This window comes from Salmo salar, chromosome ssa23 (genome assembly GCF_905237065.1).
Source record: "Salmo salar chromosome ssa23, Ssal_v3.1, whole genome shotgun sequence".
Taxonomy (NCBI): Eukaryota; Metazoa; Chordata; class Actinopteri; order Salmoniformes; family Salmonidae; genus Salmo; species Salmo salar.
The window spans coordinates 28,584,703-28,607,191 of NC_059464.1; the positions used below are offsets into that span (position 1 = coordinate 28,584,703).

General features: G+C 44.8%; 1 protein-coding gene across 4 annotated transcripts; it reads right to left on the reverse strand.

Annotated features, from left to right (window-relative positions):
• Nucleotides 1-134: 134 nt before the first annotated feature.
• LOC106584348 (E3 ubiquitin-protein ligase RNF14) lies at nt 135-3,508 on the reverse strand. Of its 4 annotated transcripts, none has more exons than XM_045705938.1 (7): nt 3,166-3,508; nt 2,799-2,929; nt 2,165-2,692; nt 1,719-2,016; nt 1,204-1,376; nt 1,072-1,111; nt 135-229 (listed from the first exon to the last, which is right to left on the reverse strand). In XM_045705938.1, exons 1-7 carry the CDS (start codon nt 3,314-3,316, stop codon nt 162-164), a joined length of 1,389 nt encoding a protein of 462 aa, XP_045561894.1. In that variant the 5' UTR covers nt 3,317-3,508; the 3' UTR covers nt 135-161. The 4 variants fall into 4 exon arrangements, 2 of the variants coding, with proteins under 2 accessions (XP_045561894.1, XP_014025035.1); XR_006761464.1 differs by having other exon boundaries at nt 150-229; nt 1,700-2,016; XM_014169560.2 differs by lacking the exon at nt 135-229 and having other exon boundaries at nt 333-1,111; nt 3,166-3,506.
• Nucleotides 3,509-22,489: the final 18,981 nt, after the last annotated feature.

Below are 22,489 nucleotides of genomic sequence, written 5' to 3' on the forward strand. Positions count from 1 at the left end.
CAGTTTTGATTTCTATTTGCCATATATTTTTGTGCTGTGCAGTTTCACAAAAGTTCTGAACCTTTCTATTCTCATAATTTCTACAGATTGTAAATAAAATATATATATTTTTTGCTAAGAGTATTATTATATTATTGATTAATTGACTATGACTTTTCAAATCACCCAGCAGTGCTATTTGCAGAGTTAGCTCCAGGTAAATGTTGCAATTCTTCAGCCATTCCTGAATCTGCGAGAATCCAGAGGTCATAAAAATGTATTATTACAGAGAAATTGTTGTAAACATTAAAAAAATGACATATAGATACTGCAAGAATCCATCAATAATTACGTTTTAGACTTTTGAAAATATTTATTGTTGTGATGCTTTACACAGAGAACATTCTTATTTTTAAGCTATTAATGTACACCAGGGCTCGCCAACCATGGTCCTGGAGTGCTACCCTCCTGTAGGTTTTTGCTCCAAACCCAGATTTAACTAACCTGATTCAGTTTATCAACCAGCTAATTATTAGAATCAGGTGTGCTAGATTAGGGTTGGAGTGAAAACCTACTGGACGGTAGCTCTTCAGGAACAGGGTTGGAGAGCCCTGATGTACACTGTATTGTAGCATAGAATGAAGCTTCATTATTGACTGCATATTTGGCCAAAGACTGAGGTAAATCTTAAAGAAAGCTTTAAATGTGTTAAAGAACTGTAAGAAGCACTTTTCAAGGGTCTGAAAAAGCCTGCATTTCTGAGAGGTTATATTTTATTGTGTTCATCCATAACCTTGGTTGAGTTGCACTTAGGTGCACCAGGAAACAAATGGGTTAAGGTGTTTGAGCAGCAGTTTTTGTTACATGCCTAAGATTTTAGAAAGCTCATGTAGTAATCTGATAGCATTGACTATAAATATGATTTGATCTGAACTTGAGCTGTAAAATAACATGCACAGGGTTATCAAACAGTAGCACAACCTTACGGTCAGTCAAATGTGGCATTATAGCAGGCAGTGTTAGGGTTTTCATAGTGCTTGTAAGGGTTATTTTTGTCCAGGATACTAAGGCACACCCAGCAGAAGTACTGACCACAGGTGAAACAGGCCATCTTGTTACAGCCACCGTTCTTCTGTAATGAGAGGATAGACACTGGTTACGAGGATGATGTCAAGCCATGCCATGTCAAAGGTACAATAGGCTGGTTATAGAGCTCAGGCTTACCTGTATGTTGGCACGGCAGGATGGACATTCTTTGCTGTTCTGGCCTTTCCAGCCTTCACTCAGGCTCTCCTCCACCACTGTGTTGAGAATGTGTTTCCCATAGCGTTTCTCCAGGAACATTCTCCTCTCCTCACTGCCTGAGGCATAATCTTCCCATAGGCCCTGGAGCCCAGCTACAGGCAGAAACAGACAAACACAGAAAATGGCGCACAAGCTGGGATAAGAGTTTGATTGAGCCAAAGCAACCTGGAATGACTCAACAGTGGATAGAGCTAAACATTGGATACTTAAAATGCCATGACAGTGCTTAGAGGCACAGCATCTCAAATACATTAATTGTGTTTATTATTTCTTTAAGAATTATTGAAACATTCTATTCTAAGTTACCTTCCACAATCATACACTTTCATTGTAGGTTTTCACACAGCACCAAGGCTCCGAAAGTGTGACTGATCAACAGACATGCATGTGGTTCATTTGGTTGCATATAACTTACACTGAATGGTTTCTCTTACCCTCTGTCTGAGGTACGCCTGCATAGGATGACTCAGCAGCTGAGTCAGAGCCTGAGGTCAGGAGTGTGTTTTCCCTCAGTTTACAGTGGGAGGTGCCATGGTAGGTCTTGCGACAGATAGTGCAGAAGGCATAGCGGCAGGAGGGGCAGAGGGCAGCGGTTGTGTCCGGTTCCAGCACCACTGGGGCAACACAGGCCTTGCGGGCGCAGTAAATCACGTCAGCCATGCGGTCCAGAGTGGACTGGAGCAGGAGGCGGTCGTAACGTGTGAATAACTCCTCCCCAACCAACCGCTTCACCTTAAACAACAGTTCATTCTCTGGGTTTAGTTTCCACATAGTGTAGAATAGCAGTTTCACACAGGTTAACTTCAGATATTTACTGAAGAAACTGTATTTCAACTTTGATCTCTAGAATAAACATCTATTCACTTCAGTTTTTCATTACCTGTGAGGGTGTAGCTGTGGAGCTGCACTCAGGCTCCGGACAGGTAAGGCCACGGACGTTCCCGTCTCTGATCTGGACCGTGAAGTACTCCGACATGCATTCGTTGCAGTAAATATGGCCGCACTCTCTGTACTGACTACAGCCTAACTTGCTCATTAAGCATATCCCACAGTCATATGCCTGTCCCTCGAACACTCTCAGCCTCTGTCTCTCATCATAGTCCAGCAGATGCACCAGGAGGTCTGTGTCTGTGGCTAACATTGAGAGGGCCCTTGTGTCCAGGGACACTGCAGCCTTATCAGAGGTTTCAACTACACTGCCCTCTGCTTCCCCCTGAGAGTCTCCAGCCTCGCTGCCCTCAGTAGATGGACTGGCCTGGCCCTGGTCATTGACAGGGATCTCCAGCGGTGGCCGGATATTCAGGAAGTCAAGCAGGTCGTCTCTGAGGAACTGGACCCAGTAGAAGAGGACCACACTGCCCACAGTGTCCTCCCATATCTTATCCAAATGCTTACACACTGCTGAGAGCTGAGACATTAATCAATGATTACTACACATACAAATGATGTCTCAATACACAAATGATGTCTCAATACACTTCACAGTATTGAATACATTTTTGATCTAAACATACCTGACTATGGGAGAGCCACTTACAGCTCAGTATAAACTCGGGTGATGAGGTGGAGGGGTAATCCAAAGGTAGGTCGAAGGCCAGCACCAGAGGAGGGAGGAAAGATATTACATAATCTCTGTGCTTGTCACCTTGGTATCACAATAAAGACAAAAGAAGCCTGGATACCATTCATCTGCTTTACTAGAATACCCTGAGTATAGAATATATGTTTTGTCAATTTATATTGTAGCATAACCTAATTAAAGGCTGCAATAAAACTGGTAGTGAGATCAGAATAATTCAATACTCATATAACGGTTTCTAAATTGTGAGTTTAGGTGACTTGCATAAAATATAAAATAATGACTATTATTTGAATCCAAACCTGATTTGACAATCACACTGAAGTCCCGAGGTAGGTCCAAAGAGACCCGGATTTCCCCACCCAATCCTGAAACAGCCCGTCTGAACTCCTGACTGTAGATACTCGCGAGCGCCAGCAGTTCATCTTCCTGAGCTTCCAATTCCGCGTTCATAATACTCCAGCGTCACTTCACTAAATCTACTAAACGTATAAATTATAGCTACGTTTATGAGAATAATAGGCCTACACTAGATACAATACTTTTTTCGATTTGGTTTAGCTCATTTACTATTGTAAATTTACTTCCGCGTTCTATTGCCTCCGAAGCTCTAATGTTGTTGTGAACCCGCCTATCGGAAAACTCCGGACTCGGAAACGTGGAGCTTCCTGTTGGTTGATTCTGATACTTTCAAATCAAATGTTATTTGTCACACACGCCGAATACAACAGGCACCTTACAGTGAAATGCTTACTTACAAGCCCTTAACCAACAATGCAGTTTTAAGAAAATCCCCCCAAAAAGTAGAGATAAGAATAACAAATAATTAAAGAGCAGCAGTAAATAACAATAGCGTGGCTATATACAGGCGGTAACTGTTCTGAGTCAATGTGTCAATGTGCTTTAGGCACTGGTGTCGAGGTAATTGAGGTAATTATGTACATGTAGGTAGAGTTATTAAAATGTCTATGCATAGATAATAACAGAGAGTAGTGGGGGGGGGGGCAATGCAAATAGCCTGGGTAGCCATTTGATTAGATGTTCAGGAGTCTTATGGCTTGGGGGTAGAACTGTTTAGAAGCTTCTTGGACCAAGACTTGGCGCTCTGGTACCGCTTGCCGTGCGGTAGCAGAGAGAACAGTCTATGACTAGAGTCTTTGACATTTTTTAGGGCCTTCCTCTGACACCGCCTGGTATAGAGGTCCTGGATGGCAGGAAGCTTGGCACCGGTGATGTACTGGGCCGTACACACTACCCTCTGTAGTGCCTTGCGGTCGGAGGCCGAGCAGTTGCCATACCAGGCAGTGATGCAACCCGTCAGGATGCTCTCGATGGTGCAGCTGTAAAACCTTTTGAGGCTTTGAGGACCCATGCCAAATCTTGTCAGTCTCCTGAGGGGGAATAGGTTTTGTCGTGCCCTCTTCACGACTGTCTTGGTGTGCTTGGACCATGTTAGTTTATTGGTGATGTGGACGCCAAGGAACTTGAAGCTGTCAATCTGCTCCGCTGCAGCCCCGTCGATGAGAATGGGGGCGTGCTTGGTCCTCCTTTTCCTGTAGTCCACAATCATCTTCTTTGTCTCGATCACATTAAGGGAGAGGTTGTTGTCCTTGCACCACACAGTCAGTTCTATGACCTCCTCCCTATAGGCTGTCTCATAGTTGTCGGTGATCAGGCCTACCACTGTTGTGTCATCAGCAAACTTAATGAAAGTGTTGAAATTGTGACTGGCTGTGCAGTCATGAGTGAACAGGAAGTACAGGAATGGACTGAGCATGCACCGCTGAGGGTCCCCTGTGTTGAGGATCAGCGTGGCAGATGTGTTGTTGACTACCCTTACCACCTGGGGGTGGCCCGTCAGGAAGTCCAGGATCCAGTTGCAGAGGGAGGTGTTTAGTCCCAGCAATATGGTGTTGAACGCTGAGCTGTAATCAATGAATAGCATTCTCACATAGGTGTCCCTTTTGTCCAGGTGGGAAAGGGCAGTGTGGAGTGCAATAGAGATTGCATCATCTGTGGATCTGTTGGTGTGGAACGCAAATTGGAGTAGGTCTAGGGTTTCTGGGATAATGGTGTTGATGTGAACCATGACCAGCCTTTCAAAGCATTTCATGGCTACAGACGTGAGTGCTACGGGTAACACTAAGGCAGGTTACCTTAGTGTTCTTGGGCACAGGGACTATGGTGGTCTGATTAAAACATGTTGTTATTACAGACTCAGACAGGGAGCGGTTGAAAATGTCAGTGAAGTCACTTTCCAGTTGGTCAGCGCATGCTCGGAGTACACGTCCTGGTAACCCATCTGGCCCAGTGGTCTTGTGAATGTTGACCTGTTTAAAGGTCTTACTCAAATCGGCTGCGGAGAGCGTGATCACACGGTCTTCCAGAACAGCTGGTGCTCTCATGCATGTTTCAGTGTTATTTTCCTTGAAGCGAGCATAGAAGCAGTTTTGCTCGTCTGTTAGGCTTGTGTCACTGGGCAGCTCTGGGCTGTGCTTCCCTTTGTAGTATGTAATAGTTTGCAAGCCCTGTCACATCAATCGAGTGTTACAGCCGGTGTAGTACGGTTTGATCTTAGTCCTGAATTGATGCTTTGCCTGTTTGATTGTTCGTCGGAGGGCATAGCGGGATTTCTAATAAGCATCCGGGTTAGAGTCCCACTCCTTGAAAGCAGCAACTCTACCCTTTAGCTCAGTGCAAATGTTGCCTGTAATCCATGGATTCTGGTTGGGGTATGTACGTACAGTCACTGTGAGGACAATGTCCTCGATGCACTTATTGATAAAGCCAGTAACTGATGTGGTGTACTCCTCAATGCCATCGGAAGAATCCCAGAACATATTCCAGTCTGTGCTAGAAAAACAGTCCTGTAGTTTAGCATCTGCTTCATCTGACCACCTTTTTATAGACCAAGTCACTGGTGCCTCCTGCTTTAATTTTTGCTTGTAAGCAGGAATCAGGAGGATAGGAATCAGGAGGATATAATTATGGTCAGATTTGCCAAATGGAGGGCGAGGGAGAGCTTTGTGCGTGTCTCTGTGTGTGGAGTAAAGGTGGTCTAGAATTTTTTTCCCTCTGGTTGCACATTTTAACATGCTGATAGAAATGAGGTAAAACTGATTTAAGTTTCCTTGCATTAAAGTCCCTGGCCACTAGGAGCGCCGCCTCTGGATGAGCGTTTTCCTGTTTTCTTATGGCGGAATACATCTCATTGAGTGCGGTTTTAGTGCCAGCCTCTGTCTGTGGTGGTATATAGACAGCTACGAACAATACAGATGAAAACTCTCTAGGTAGATAGTGTGGTCTACTGCTTATCATGAGATACTCTACTTTAGGCGAGCAAAACCCTGAGACTTCCTTAGATATCGTGCACCAGCTATTGTTTATAAATATGCATAGGCCCCCGCCCCATGTCTCAGAAATATGCAACTTGTTAACCTAGGCGGAAGAGTTGGATCCAAGTGGGAAACTCATGCTACGTTCTTGTCATGTTGGAAACTCGGGTCTCCGAGTTAAAATGAACGTAAGTTATTTCCGTAGAGCTTCCTATTGGTTGATTCTGATACCTCCCAAGTGAGAAACTCTGGATCCAACTCTTCTGCCTTGGTTAACCTGTTATGGCTAGGGGGCAGTATTTTCACGGCCGGATAAAAAACGTACCCGATTTAATCTGATTATTACTCCTGCCCAGAAACTAGAATATGCATATAATTATGAGATTTGGATAGAAAACACTCCAACGTTTCTAAAACTGTTTGAATGGTGTCTGTGAGTATAACAGAACTCATTTGGCAGGCCAAAACCTGAGAAGATTCCATGCAGGAAGTGCCCTGTCTGACAATTTCTTGGCCTTCTTGATTATCTCTATCCATTACAGGGGATCTCTGCTGTTACGTGACACTTCCTATGGCTCCCATGGGCTCTCAGAAGGCGGCAAAAAGTTGAATCGTGGCTTTGCAGGCTCTGGCTGAAAAACATTAGCGCGTTTGGATAGTGGCTGGTCACAGTACTGTGAGACTCAGGCTCGTACACGAGTGGACTCCATGTTTTATCTTTGAACGAAAACCACCACTCCCGGTCGGAATATTATCGCTTTTTTATGAGAAAAATGGCATAAAAATTGATTTTAAACAGCGGTTGACATGCTTCGAAGTACGGTAATGGAATATTTAGATTTTTTTTATCACGAAATGCATCATGCGCGTGACCCTTATTTACACTTCGGATAGTGTTTTGAACGCACGAACAAAACGCCGCTATTTGGATATAACTATGGATTATTTTGAACCAAACCAACATTTGTTATTGAAATAGCAGTCCTGGGAGTGCATTCTGACGAAGAACACCAAAGGTAATCAAACTTTTTTAATAGTAAATCGGAGTTTGGTGAAGGCTAAACTTGCTGGGTGTCTAAATAGCTAGCCCTGTGATGCCAGGCTATCTACTCAGAATATTGCAAAATGTGCTTTCACCGAAAAGCTATTTTAAAATCGGACATAGCGAGTGCATAGAGGAGTTCTGTATCTATAATTCTTAAAATAATTGTTATGTTTTTTGTGAATGTTTATCGTGAGTAATTTAGTAAATTCACCGGAAGTGTTCGGTGGGAATGCTAGTTCTGAACGTCACATGCTAATGTAAAAAGCTGGTTTTTGATATAAATATGAACTTGATTGAACAAAACATGCATGTATTGTATAACATAATGTCCTAGGGTTGTCATCTGATGAAGATCATCAAAGGTTAGTGCTGCATTTAGCTGTGGTTTTGTTTTTTGTGACATTATATGCTAGCTTGAAAAATGGGTGTCTGATTATTTCTGGCTGGGTACTCTGTTGACATAATCTAATGTTTTGCTTTCGCTGTAAAGCCTTTTTGAAATTGGACAGTGTGGTTAGATAAAGGAGAGTCTTGTCTTTAAAATGCTGTAAAATAGTCATATGTTTGAAAAATTGAAGTTTTTGTATTTTTGAGGAATTTGTAATTCGCGCCACGCCTATCATTGGATATTGGAGCAGGTGTTCCGCTACCGGAACGTCTAGATGTAAGAGGTTAACAAGTCGGATACACCGAGTTTCTGACATAACGTGAATGCGGCATCAGAGCTCATGTTTCTACAAGTTTCGAAGTCGGACATTTCTGTGTTTACGAGTTCCGAGTTGTCTGAATGCAGCAAGAAAGATGAACTCCGAGTTTCCCGCTTGGAAAGTATCAGAATCAACCAATAGGAACCTTTACTCCAAAAACGTTAGGAACCAATAGGGATATTTTTACTCAGAGGGTTCAGAGTTTCCAAGTTGTCTTGCAAGCAGCACAAAATCGGAACCCTTGAGCGTCACTTCTTGGATGGGCAGCCCATACTATTATGGTTCTAAGGTAAAGTCACAGAGTAGCCTGATGCAAGAGTGAACAAGAACTTGTAATAGTGTGGCAAAGCAAATTGAGCCAACATTCCCTGCATGAGTCATTGATTGATTTGCCCCTTGGATCGTGTTACACAGGCAGGGGTTCGCAAACTTTTTTGGCCCTCAACCCCATCTTGATATAAGAAATTTTTTGAGACCCCACCATGTAAAAACGTTATGTAATCAATGTTTGCTTTTTAAATTTGGGCTATTACAGTCTATTACAAATCAGACTGACAGTAGTTTTTGACAGTGTTTCAATCTGAAGACAGTATGGTTTGAAGTGTAATATACGTTTGCGTCCCACCTAGTCAACAGCCAGTGGAATCGCGTGGCGCGAAATACAAATACCTAAAAAATGCAATAACTTCAATTTCTCGAACATATGACTATTTTACACCATTTTAAAGACAAGACTCTCGTTAATCTAACCACATTGTCCGATTTCAAAAAGGCTTTACAGTGAAAGCAAAACATTAGATTATGTCAGGAGAGTACCCTGCCAAAAATAATCACACAGCCATTTTCAAAGCAAGCATATATGTCACAAAAACCAAAACCACAGCTAAATGCAGCACTAACCTTTGATGATCTTCATCAGATGACACTCCTAGGACATTATGTTATACAATACATGCATGTTTTGTTCAATCAAGTTCATATTTATATCAAAAAACAGCTTTTTACATTAGCATGTGATGTTCAGAACTAGCATACCCACCGCAAACTTCCGGTGAATTTACTAAATTACTCATGAATAACGTTCACAAAGTACATAACAATTATTTAAAGAATTATAGATACAGAACTCCTTTATGCAATCGCGGTGTCAGATTTTAAAATAGCTTTTCGGCGAAAGCACATTTTGCAATATTTGAGTACATAGCCCGGCCATCACAGCTAGCTAATTTGACACCCACCAAGTTTGGCCCTCACCAAACTCAGATTTACTATAAGAAAAATTGGATTACCTTTGCTGTTCTTCGTCAGAATGCACTCCCAGGACTTCTACTTCAACAACAAATGTTGTTTTGGTTCCAAATAATCCATAGTTATATTCAAATACCTCCGTTTTGTTCAGGTCAGTATCTGAAGGGTGACGCGCGAGCGCATTTTCGTGACAAAAAAAATCCAAATATTCCATTACCGTACTTCGAAGCATGTCAAACGCTGTTTAAAATCAATTTTTATGCAATTTTTCTCGTAAAATAGCGATAATATTCCAACCGGGCGACGTTGTATTCATTCAAAGGCTGAAAGAAAAAAATGGAGAATTCTTATGAACGCGCATCTCCAGTGTCACTGTTCCCAGCCTGACCACTCACAAACAGAGCTGCTGTACTTCGCCCAGAGACTGCAGACACCCAAATTACACTTTCTGGCGCCTTCTGAGAGCCAATGGAAGCCTTAGAAAATGTCACGTTACAGCAGAGATGCTGTATTTTCGATAGAGATGCCACAGAAGGAGAACAAATTGTCAGACATGGCACTTCCTGCAAGGAATCTTCTCAGGTTTTGGCCTGCCATATGAGTTCTGTTATACTCACAGACACCATTCAAACAGTTTTAGAAACTTCAGAGTGTTAACTATCCAAATCTACTAATTATATGCATATTCTCGATTCTGGGCAAGAGTAGTAACCAGTTTAAATCAGGTACGTTTTTTATCCGGCCGTGCAAATACTGCCCCCTAGCCCCAACAGGTTATTAAGTATCAAAAGTAAATGTAATTGCTAAAATATACTTCAGTATCGAAAGTAAAAGTAAAAGTACAAATCATTTCAAATTCCTTATATTACACAAACCAGATGGGACACATTTACATGTATTTTTATTTTGTACGAATAGCCAGGGGCACACTCCAACACTCAGACATTATTTATATATGAAGTGTTTGTGTTTAGTGAGTCCGCCAGATCAGAGGTGTCACGTCCTGACCAGCCTTCCCTGTAGCTCAGTTGGTAGAGCATGGTGTTTGCAACGCCAGGGTTGTGGGTTCGATTCCCACGGGGGGCCAGCACAGAAAAAACAAAATGTATGAAATGAAATGTATGCATTCACTACTGTAAGTCGCTCTGGATAAGAGCGTCTGCTAAATGACTAAAATGTAAAAAAAAAAAAATGTAAATGTATTTGTTATTGTAGTTTGGTCAGGACGTGGCAGGGGTGTGTTTGTTTTGTGTTGTCAGGGTTTTTGGGTAGTGTTCTATGTTTTGTATTTCTATGTTCTATTTTCTAGTTATTCTATTTCTATGTTTAGTTTATTGTTTTGACCTTCAATTGGAGGCAGCTGTTCCTCGTTGCCTCTAATTGAAGGTCCTATTTAGTACGGGTGTTTTTCATGGGGTTTTTGTGGTTAGTTGTTTCTTGTTTAGCTGTGTACCTGACAGGACTGTTTTCATCGTTCTTTTTGTTCAGTGTTCATTTTATTTAATCAAGAAGAAAATGACCATTCACATCCCCGCTGCATTTTGGTCCAATCACTACGACGCCCGTGACAAGAGGCAGTAGAGATGACCAGGGATGTTCAATTGATAAGTGCGTGAAGTGGACCATTTTCCTTTCCAGCTAAGCATTAAAAATGTAACTAATACTTTTGGGTGTTTTTAAGAATGTAGTTAACTAAAAGTAGAAGTTGTCAAAAATAGAAATAGTAAAGTACAGATACCCCCAAAACAACTTAAGTAGTACTTTAAAGCATTTTACTTAAGTACTTTACACCACTGACAACATTTGACATTATAGTTAACTTAAAATATTTAAAAAGGGGTTTATAAATACCTTAACCATTGACAGTTTCTGAATATGTATAAAACATTTACAGTAATAGGCCTAGCTGAAATTGTGTGGCTGCACTGTTTAAATGGCCACTAACACTGGATAGTCCACAGCTCATCTTATAGTAGTGGGTAAGAATGTAAAAAAACAGGTAAGACAAGAAAAATAGCATATTTCCCATCCATTGGTGATACACAGCCTGCAGAGAGAAAGGGTGTATTAGGGGAAGAGAGGGAATGGAAGGGGGGAGTTGAGCACTTGCTTCTCTCAAACTATAGTATTACAGAGTGATTAAAACCTGCCTTCAGAACTCCTCTATCTCCTGTCACCCGAGTCCTTCAAAAATGTTTTGCACTTTAAAGAGAATACAGGGGAACTAGCACAGACATGCTGAGGAGAGAGAGGAAGAGACAGAGAACAGAGAGAGAACTAAGGAACTGGGGTGTGTTGGCAGTAGCAGGCTGTCACGACTGTGTGTAGGAACGGACCAAGGCGCAGCGTGAATATCGTTCCACATATTTTATTATAATGCGAAACTAGGCAAGACATACAATAAACCATATAATTTTTATTTTTTTAAACATGACGAAGAGGTGCTACATGCACTAACTCAAAATAATCTCCCACAAAACCAAGTGGGAAAAACAACTACTTAAATATGATCCCCAATTAGAGACAACGATGACCAGCTGCCTCTAATTGGGAATCATACGGAAACCCCAACTTAGAAAAAAGAAACTAGAACATAACATAGAAAATTTAAACTAGACAAAACCCCCCAGTCACGCCCTGACCAACTCTACCATAGAAAAATATGAGCTCTCTATGGTCAGGACGTGACACAGGCCTATGCTGGGAAAGGTTGTGAGTTAAGTCAATAGTACACACAGTTTAGCTCTGTAATTTGAAGTAATTCAAAACTACCTTAGTGAAATCACTAATGAGCTCCCCTGACTGGATTTGACGCTATCTAGTGGCATGCAGACAAATACCATAAATCAGTACTGTAGCGACTTGCTTGGGCAGTTATGTGTGCCTGTGTTCTGACATTCTGTTGTTGTGTGGTTATCATTGCATGTTTATCAGTTTCTGATGGTTTCACAGGGTCCAGCATGACAGTCCCCCTGCTGTCTGGCAATCAAAGAAATGCCTGGAATGTTTCAGTGCAGGCGTCATTGTAGTTGATGGACCAGTGGGGGGCTGGGCAGGTGGCTGGGCATTACATGTTATATTGTCATGCTTTTATTGTTCTGTCTCGTTCACGTCCTAACAGAGAGTTGGATACCTGTTGTTTAATCAAATCAAATCAAATGTATTTGTCACATGTGCCGAATGCAACAGGTGTAGACCTTACTGTGAAATGCTTACTTACAAGCCTTTAACCAACAGTGCAGTTTTAAGACATTTAAATTAAAAAAGTAACACAATAAAATAACAGTAATGAGGGTATATACAGAGGGTACCGGTACTGAGTCAGTGTGCAGGGGTACAGGTTAGTTGAGGTAATTTGTACATCTAGGTAGGGGTAAAGTGACTATGCATAGATAATAAACAGCTAGTAGCAGTAATGTAAAAACAAAGGGGGGTGGGGAGGGATGTCAAGGCAAATAGTCTGGGTGGAATACGGATGTATTTAGCATAGGCTACGGCCAAAGTAGCCTGTGTCAGTTGTGGTTAAATAAACCGTTCAATTCAAGAACTCGATCCTCTGTTGTGGACATAATTTTATTTATGATCTATCGAGGTCATTACAGTACAATGCTGAACTAAAGTTGTATTTCATTGATACTGTCTTAACATTGTGGCATTGTAGATGCCTTTTTTTCCAATGGCAGTTTTGTTTTTACTGCATGACATCTAACATTAATGTTGTTGTTACTGATATGCGTATGCACTGGTATTGTTGTGGGAAATGCATATTAGACATAATGTCATTGTATATCCATGGATGGAATATAGATTTGTGTGGTCGTGTAGCCTGGAATGAATTGTCAAATGAAGAAGATGGGGGCCAGAAAATGCAGGGTAGTCCCAAAGTTTGGGTTGTCACGTCCTGACCATGGTAAGCTGTTATTTTCTATGGTAGAGTAGGTCAGGGCGTGACGGGGGGGGGGGTTATTCTATGTGTTCTATTTCTATGTTGTTAGGTTCTAGTTTTTGTATTTCTATGTTGGTTTGTTTGGGATGATCTCCAATTAGAGGCAGCTGGTCCTCGTTGTCTTTAATTGGAGATCATACTTAAGTAAGGATTTTTCTACCTGGGTTTTGTGGGTGATTATTTTTGAGTAGTGTTTGTTTCACTTCTGCGTCACGGTTTGTTTTGTTTATTCAGTTTATTTTATGTATTGCATAGTTTCACAGATTAAATAAAATGTGGAACGACACACGCTGCACGTTGGTCTACTCCTTTCGACAACCGTGACAGAATCACCCACCACCAAAGGACAAAGCAGCGTGATCAGGAGTGGACCTGAGAGGACATTTTGAATGGAAAGGGATCCTGGTCGTGGGAGGAGATCCAGGCTGGATGGGATCGCCTCCCATGGGAACAGGTGGAGGCAGCGAGAGCAGAACGGCAACGTTACAAGGAGCTAGCACGGCAATGACGGAAGCACGAGAGGCATCCCCCCCAAAACATTTTTGGGGGGAACATGGGGAGTTTGGCAGAGTCAGGGTGGAGACCTGAGCCAGAGCGAGTGAAGAAGGAAGCACCGTGTTATGCGGTGATGCACACTGTGTCGCCAGTGCGCATTCACAGCCCGGTGCGATCTGTGCTCGCGCCCCGCAATCGCCGTACTAGGTTGAGCATTCAGCCAGGAAGGGTGGTGCCGGCTCAGCGCTCCTGGTCTCCAGTTCGCCTTCTCGGTCCAGGATATCCTGCGCCGGCGCTACGCACTGTGTCGCCAGTGCGCCTGCACAGCTCAGTTCGTCCTGTGCCCGGGCCCCGCGTTTGCCGGGCGAAAGTAAGCATCCAGCCATGACGGGTTGTGCCAGCTCTACGCTCGAGACCTCCAGTGCACCTCCACGATCCAGTATATCTTGTGCCTGCCCCACGTACCCGGCCTCCAGTGAGTCTGCCCAGTCCGGGGTGTCCTGTTCCTGCTCCCCGCACTCGCCCTGAGGTGCATGTTAATAGTCTAGCGTCACCTGTGCCAGCCCCACACATCAAGCCTCCAGTGCGCATTCCCAGTCCAGAGCTTCCGGCGACAGTTCCCAGTCCGGAGGTTCCGGCAACAGTTCCCAGTCCGGAGGTTCCGGCGACAGTTCCCAGTCCGGAGGTTCCGGCGACAGTCCCCAGTCCGGAGCCTCCAGCGACAGTTCCCAGTCCGGAGCCTCCGGCAACAGTTCCCAGCCCGGAGCCTCCGGCGACAGTTCCCAGCCCGGAACCTCCGGCGGTGGCCTGCAGCCCGGAACCTCCGGCGATGATCTACGGTCCGGTGGCACAGAAGCAGAGGGATCAGCGGGCGGAGCGGGGGTTACGCCCCGAACCAGAGCCGCCTCCTCTACTGGAGAATGCGCTGGATGATAAGGTTCTGGGTACTGCTCTAGAGCCGCCATAGACACTGGTTACCCTCCCTACCCTCCCTTTTGTTTATTTGTTTTGTTTTTTTAGTTGCATTCGGAGTTTGCACCTTTGGGGGGGGGGGGGTACTGTCACGTCCTGACCATGTTAAGCTGTTATTTTCTATGGTAGAGTAGGTCAGGGCGTGACAGGGGGGATTATTCTGTGTTCTATTTCTATGTTAGATTCTAGTTTTTGTATTTCTATGTTGGTTTGTTTGGGAGGATCTCCAATTAGAGGCAGCTGGTCCTCATCTCTAATTGGAGATCATATTTAAGTAGGGTTTTTTTCTATCTGGGTTTTGTGGGTGATTATTTTTGAGTAGTGTTTGTTTCACCTCTGCGTCACGGTTTGTTTTGTTTATTCCGTTTATTTTATGTATTGCATAGTTTCACAGATTAAATAAAATGTGGAACGACACACGCTGCACTTTGGTCTACTCTTTTCGACAACCGTGACATGGGTTAAATGCATTCTGTAAACAGTCTTGACCTTACAGTGATTTTCATTAACACAAGAGGACACATTTGGAAACACAAAAGTGCAATACCTGTACTAGATATGTATGTATTTAAACCATATACACTGCTCAAAAAAATAAAGGGAACACTTAAACAGCACAATGTAACTCCAAGTCAATCACACTTCTGTGAAATCAAACTGTCCACTTAGGAAGCAACACTGATTGACAATAAATTTCACATGCTGTTGTGCAAATGGAATAGACAACATGTGGAAATTATAGGCAATTAGCAAGACACCCCCAATAAAGGAGTGGTTCTGCAGGTGGGGACCACAGACCACTTCTCAGTTCCTATGCTTCCTGGCTGATGTTTTGGTCACTTCTGAATGCTGGCGGTGCTTTCACTCTAGTGGTAGCATGAGACGGAGTCTACAACCCACACAAGTGGCTCAGGTAGTGCAGCTCATCCAGGATGGCACATCAAATGCGGGCTGTGGCAAGAAGGTTTGCTGTGTCTGTCAGCGTAGTGTCCAGAGCATGGAGGCGCTACCAGGAGACAAGCCAGTACATCAGGAGATGTGGAGGAGGCCGTAGGAGGGCAACAACCCAGCAGCAGGACCGCTACTTCCGCCTTTGTGCAAGGAGGAGCAGGAGAAGCACTGCCAGAGCCCTGCAAAAGGACCTCCAGCAGGCCACAAATGTACATGTGTCTGCTCAAACGGTCAGAAACAGACTCCATGAGGGTGGTATGAGGGCCCGACGTCCACAGGTGGGGGTTGTGCTTACAGCCCAACACCGTGCAGAACGTTTGGCATTTGCCAGAGAACACCAAGATTGGCAAATTCGCCACTGTGCTCTTCACAGATGAAAGCAGGTTCACACTGAGCACGTGACAGACGTGACAGAGTCTGGAGACGCCGTGGAGAACGTTCTGCTGCCTGCAACATCCTCCAGCATGACCGGTTTGGCGGTGGGTCAGTCATGGTGTGGGGTGGCATTTCTTTGGGGGGCCGCACAGCCCTCCATGTGCTCGCCAGAGGTAGCCTGACTGCCATTAGGTACCGAGATGAGATCCTCAGACCCCTTGTGAGACCATATGCTGGTGGGGTTGGCCCTGGGTTCCTCCTAATGCAAGACAATGCTAGACCTCATGTGGCTGGAGTGTGTCAGCAGTTCCTGCAAGAGGAAGGCATTGATGCTATGGACTGGCCCGCTTGTTCCCCAGACCTGAATCCGATTGAGCAAATCTGGGACATCATGTCTCGCTCCATCCACCAATGCCACGTTGCACCAGAGACTGTCCAGGAGTTGGCGGATGCTTTAGTCCAGGTCTGTGAGGAGATCCCTCAGGAGACCATCCGCCACCTCATCAGGAGCATGCCCAGGCATTGTAGGGAGGTCATACAGGCACGTGGAGGCCACACACACTACTGAGCCTCATTTTGACTTGTTTTAAGGACATTACATCAAAGTTGGATCAGCCTGTAGTGTGGTTTTCCACTTTAATTTTGAGTGGGACTCCAATTCCAGACCTCCATGGGTTGATAAATTGGATTTCCATTGATTATTTTTGTGTGATTTTGTTGTCAGCACATTCAACTATGTAAAGAAAAAAGTATTTAATAAGATTATTTCTTTCATTCAGATCTAGGATGTGTTGTTTAAGTGTTCCCTTTATTTTTTTGAGCAGTATATTATATTTTCTTGTTGAATGGATTCTCAAATTACTTATAGACTTTTCCATTAGAATTTCACAGTATGTGATTAGAATATTTTTTGTAATATTCATAACAGATTAACTGCTTTCACAAATCAATCCCAGAAACATTTGGAAAGGTACAGTATGCTACTGCTTTACTAACTGTATACCATAACCCTTTACGTCTCACTTTGCTTTCTGTTTATTCCTATATCTGAAAAGGTCAGTTTAGTAAAACTTAAATTCTGAAAAAGTTGTTCTAACCTGTAGTAGTACTGGTTAGGTGAAATATTTGAAGCATTAGCACTGTTAAAAGGTGCTGCAAGTGATATATGAGAATAGCACATTCCTCCTGAATTCCCCTTGCCTAAAAATAATCCTAATTCCCCAACCCCACAGAGAGAGTTGTGTATCTGTATTGTAGCCCGTGTTACTTCCTGCAATGGCAGAGAGAGAGATCACTCTCAGAGGAGAGAGTGTCTGTTTGAGGATAACACCCGAGCAGAGAGGAAGGCTGGTGTCCCCCGGGGTTAGGCAACACAAAGCCTGGCTGATTAATGACAGCAGATGGACTGATGGCTCTGCTTTGACGTATACATTCTCCACAGGAAATGTATTCAGTCCCCTGAAACTCCTCCTTATTCTGGACTACAGCAGGCAGCACACTGACACTGGTCACCTGGAATGGTACCAGAGAGGGGTGCCTCTACAGAGGTATTACCACCTATCCCCACTAGATGACTGTGGTGCCCCTTCACAGGAAACTGTACAACTGGCCATCAACTGTGAGGTATTACAGCCAAATCAAATCTATGTATTTCACAAACAGTCAAATACAGAGATGGGTGCTTGAAATTATCAAAATTCAGAAGGTGTGTCATGAGCAACATTTGCCAGTTTTCCGCTTGTGCAGTGCGTTCTAACATCCTCACAATATGCTGACTCACACACCAAGGCATTAAGCACAAAGCCATAGAGGAGCAAATGACTACTCTTGACAAATGGACACAAGCTGGTGTCAACAGTCTGAAGTACCAGCCATTTTTTTCTTATAACGGAAAAACCTGGTCTGATGTGTGTAATGAGGATCAACCTGATGCCGCACTTGAAGCATTTATGAAATTGCTTTATTCGGTTACTGATAGGCATGCGCCCATCGAGAAACTGACTGTTAGAACTGCCAAATCCCCATGGATAGATAATGAGTTGCAAAACTGTATGGCTGAGAGGGATGAGGCAAAGGGAATAGCAAATAAGTCTGACAACACAGCAGATTTCTTAAACATACAGTACATTGAGAAATCCCGCTAAACTAAACAAAAAGAAGAAGAAACTTCAGCATGGAACAAAGATAAATTATATAAAGAATGGTAGTAAAAAGCTGTGTAGTACCTTAAATAAAACTCTAGGCAAAAAAAGCGAACTGAGGGTTGGGATGTGGAATTGAGGACAAGTGGGAGTGGAGTTGCTGGGCGGGGAATAGAATGACAGTCAAAGACAAAGATAAAAAAATTAAGTCAAAATAAAACACAACCAAAAGTAAGCTTGAATGACACTGAGGGGCAGTGTTACAGCTAATGACTGTTTGCCTGAGGCTGATACCACGCAGGTGTTTGTACACATGCATGAACACACACACTCATTCAAATGCACACACATGCACATACAGTTGAAGTCGGAAGTTTACATACACTTAGGTTACATACACTTAGGTTGGAGTCATTAAAACTCATTTTTTAACCACTCCACAAATTTCTTGTTAACAAACTATAGTTTTGGCAAGTCATTTAGGACATCTACTTTGTGCATGACACAAGTAATCTTACAACAATTGTTTACAGACAGATTATTTCACTTATAATTGACTGTATCACAATTCCAGTGGGTCAGAAGTTTACATACACTAAGTTGACTGTGCCTTTAAACAGCTTGGAAAATTCCAGAAAATGATGTCATGGCTTTAGAAGCTTCTGATAGGCTAATTGACATAATTTGAGTCAATTGAAGGTGTACCTGTGGATGTATTTCAAGGCCTACCTTCAAACTCAGTGCCTCTTTGCTTGACATCATGGGAAAATCACGTTCATCTGTACAAACAATAGTATGCAAGTATAAACACCATGGGACCATGCAGCCGTCATACCGCTCAGGAAAGAGATGCATTCTGTCTCCTAGAGATGAACGTACTTTGGTGCGAAAAGTGCAAATCAATCCCAGAAAAACAGCAAAGGACCTTGTGAAGATGCGGGAGGAAACACGTACAAAAGTTTCTATATCCACAGTAAAACGACTCCTATATCAACATAACCTGAAAGGCCGCTCAGCAAGGAAGTCACTGCTCCAAAACTGCCATAAAAAAGCCAGACTACGGTTTGCAACTGCACATGGGGACAAAGATCGTACTTTTTGGAGAAATGTCTTCTGGTCTGACGAAACAGAAATAGGTGTCACGCCCTGGCCATAGAGAGGGTTTTGTTCTCTCTTTTGGTTAGGCCAGGGTGTGACTGGGGTGGGCGTTCTATGTTCCTTTTTCTATGTTTTTGTATTTCTTTGTTTTGGGCCGAGTATGGTTCCTAATCAGAGGCAGCTGTCTATCGTTGTCTCTGATTAGGAATCATACTTAGGCAGCCTTTTCCCACCTGTGCTTTGTGGGATCTTGTTTTTGTGTAGCTGCCTGTGCGCAGCCCAGAACGGCACGTTTCGTTTTCTTCTGTATTGTTTTGGTGAGTTTCATATTTATTAAACATGTGGAACTCTAAGTACGCTGCACCTTGGTCTACTCCTTTAGACGCTCGTGACAGAAGATCCCACCAAAGAAGGACCAAGCAGTGTGCCCAGGAGGAGCAAGGATCCTGGGCCAGGGAGAGAAAGGACTGGACATGGGAGGACATCCTGGACGGCAAGGGATCCTACACTTGGGAAGAGATCCTGGTCGGAAGGGATCGCCTCCCATGGGAACAGGTAGAGGCACTGAGAAGAGCGGAGGCAGCAGGAGAAAAGGACCAACGGCAACGGTATGAGGGAACACGGCTGGCAAGGAAGCTCGAGAGGCAGCCCCAAACATTTTTTGGGGGGGCACACGGGGAGTGTGGCAGAGTCAGGTTGGAGACCTGAGCCAGCTCCCCGTGCTTACCGGAAGCAGCGTGGTACTGGTCAGGCACCGTGTTATGCTGTGAAGCGCACGGTGTCTCCAGTGCGCGCTCATAGCCCGGTACGCTATAGGCCAGCCCCCCGCAAGTGCCATGCTAGAGTGGGCATCAAGCCAGGACGGGTTGTGCAGGCCGTGCGCTCCAGACCTCCAGTGCGTCTCCAGGACCCGGTCTATCCTGTGCCTGCTCCCAGAGCCAGGCCTCCTGCATGTCTCCCCAGCCTGGTGAGTCCTGTGCCTGCGCCCAGAGCCAGGCCTCCTGCATGTCTCCCCAGCCTGGTGAGTCCTGTGCCTGCGCCCAGATCCAGGCCTCCTGCATGTCTCCCCAGCCTGGTGAGTCCTGTGCCTGCGCCCAGAGCCAGGCCTCCTGCAAGTCTCCCCAGCCTGGTGCGTCCTGTGCCTGCTCCCAGAGCCAGGCCTCCTGCATGTCTCCCCAGCCTGGTGCGTCCTGTGCCGGCGCCCAGAGCCAGGCCTCCTGCATGTCTTCCCAGCCTGGTGCGTCCTGTGCCTGCGCCCAGAGCCAGGCCTCCTGCATGTCTCCCCAGCCTGGTGAGTCCTGTGCCTGCGCCCAGAGCCAGGCCTATGGAATGTCCCGCCTGTCCGGAGCTGCCAGAGTCGCCCGCCTGTCCGGAGCTGCCAGAGTCGCCCGCCTGTCCGGAGCTGCCAGAGTCGCCCGCCTGTCCGGAGCTGCCAGAGTCGCCCGCCTGTCCGGAGCTGCCAGAGTCGCCCGCCTGTCCGGAGCTGCCAGAGTCGCCCGCCTGTCCGGAGCTGCCAGAGTCGCCCGCCTGTCCAGAGCTGCCAGAGTCGCCCGCCTGTCCGGGGCCCGCTGCGAGGGTCCCCAGTCCGGGGTTGGCGGCGAGGGTCCCCACTCCAGAGGCGCCACCTAAGTGGGCCAAGCCGAAGGTGGAGCGAGGTCCACATCCCACACCAGAGCCGCCACCGTAAGGAAGGCCCACCCGGACCCTCCCCTTTAGAGTCAAGTTTTGCGGCTGGAGTCCGCACCTTTGGGGGGGGTACTGTCACGCCCTGGCCATAGAGAGGGTTTTGTTATCTATTTTGGTTAGGCCAGGGTGTGACTGGGGTGGGCGTTCTATGTTCCTTTTTCTATGTTTTTGTATTTCTTTGTTTTGGGCCGAGTATGGTTCCTAATCAGAGGCAGCTGTCTATTGTTGTCTCTGAATAGGAATCATACTTAGGCAGCCTTTTCCCACCTGTGCTTTGTGGGATCTTGTTTTTGTGTAGCTGCCTGTGAGCAGCCCAGAACGGCACGTTTCGTTTTCTTCTGTATTGTTTTGGTGAGTTTCATATTTATTAAACATGTGGAACTCTAAGTACGCTGCGCCTTGGTCTACTCCTTTAGATGCTCGTGACAATAGGACTGTATGTCCATAATAACCATTGTTATGTTTGGAGGAAAAAGGGGAATGCTTGCAAGCTGAAGAACACCATCCCAACTGTGAAGCACAGGGTTGGCAGCATCATGTTGTGGGGGTGCTATGCTGCAGGAAGGACTGGTGCACTTCACAAAATAGATGGCATCATGAGGAGGGGGAAATTATATGGACATCAGTCAGGAAGTTAAAGCTTGGTCAGAAATGGGTCTTCCAAATGGACAATGACCCCAAGCATACTTCCAAAGTTGTGGCAAAATGGCTTAAGGACAACAAAGTCAAGGTATGGAGTGGCCATCTCAAAGCCCTGACTTCAATCCCATAGAACATTTGTGGGCAGAACTGAAAAAGTGTGTGCGAGCAAGGAGGCCTACAAACCTGACTCAGTTACACCAGCTCTGTCAGGAGGAATGGGCCAAAATTCACCCAACCTCTTGTGGGAAGCTTGTGGAAGGCTACCCGAAACGTTTGACCCAAGTTAAACAATTTAAAGGCAATGCTACCAAATACTAGTTGAGTGTATGTAAACTTCTGACCCACTGGGAATGTGATAAAAGAAATAAAAACTGAAATAAATCTCTCTCTACTATTATTCTGACATTTCACATTCTTAAAATAAAGTGGTGATCCTAACTGACCTAAGACGGAATTTGTACTTGGATTAAATGTCAGGAATTGTGAAAAACTGAGTTTAAATGTATTTGGCTAAGGTGTATGTAAACTTCCTACTTCAACTGTACATGGACACACACACACACACACACACACACACACACACACACACACACACACACACACACACACACACACACACACACACACACACACACACACACACACGTAAATAGTGCCCTACATGCACTGAAACATATTAATTTGGCCTTGCTGTTATGATTTTTGTTGTCCTCGATTTGTTAAATTTTTTGCATTGTTGTATTCTGTTTTCCTTTGTCTTTCTCTTTTTTCTCTTTTGTTCATTTTGTTGGTTGTTGGTTCATTGGGGGTGTGGAAATGGAATTATACACACTTTCTTGGGGGGTCTCGGATGTTTGAGGGGCAGCTCTTGGGGAACTGTGTGGGGGGGGGGGGGGGGGGGGATCTTGGAGGGCTGGTGGCCTGGTGGTTGGGAGCTTGGGCCGGTGGTTGATGGGTCTCTGGTTCAGGTCCCCGTTTTTGTGGG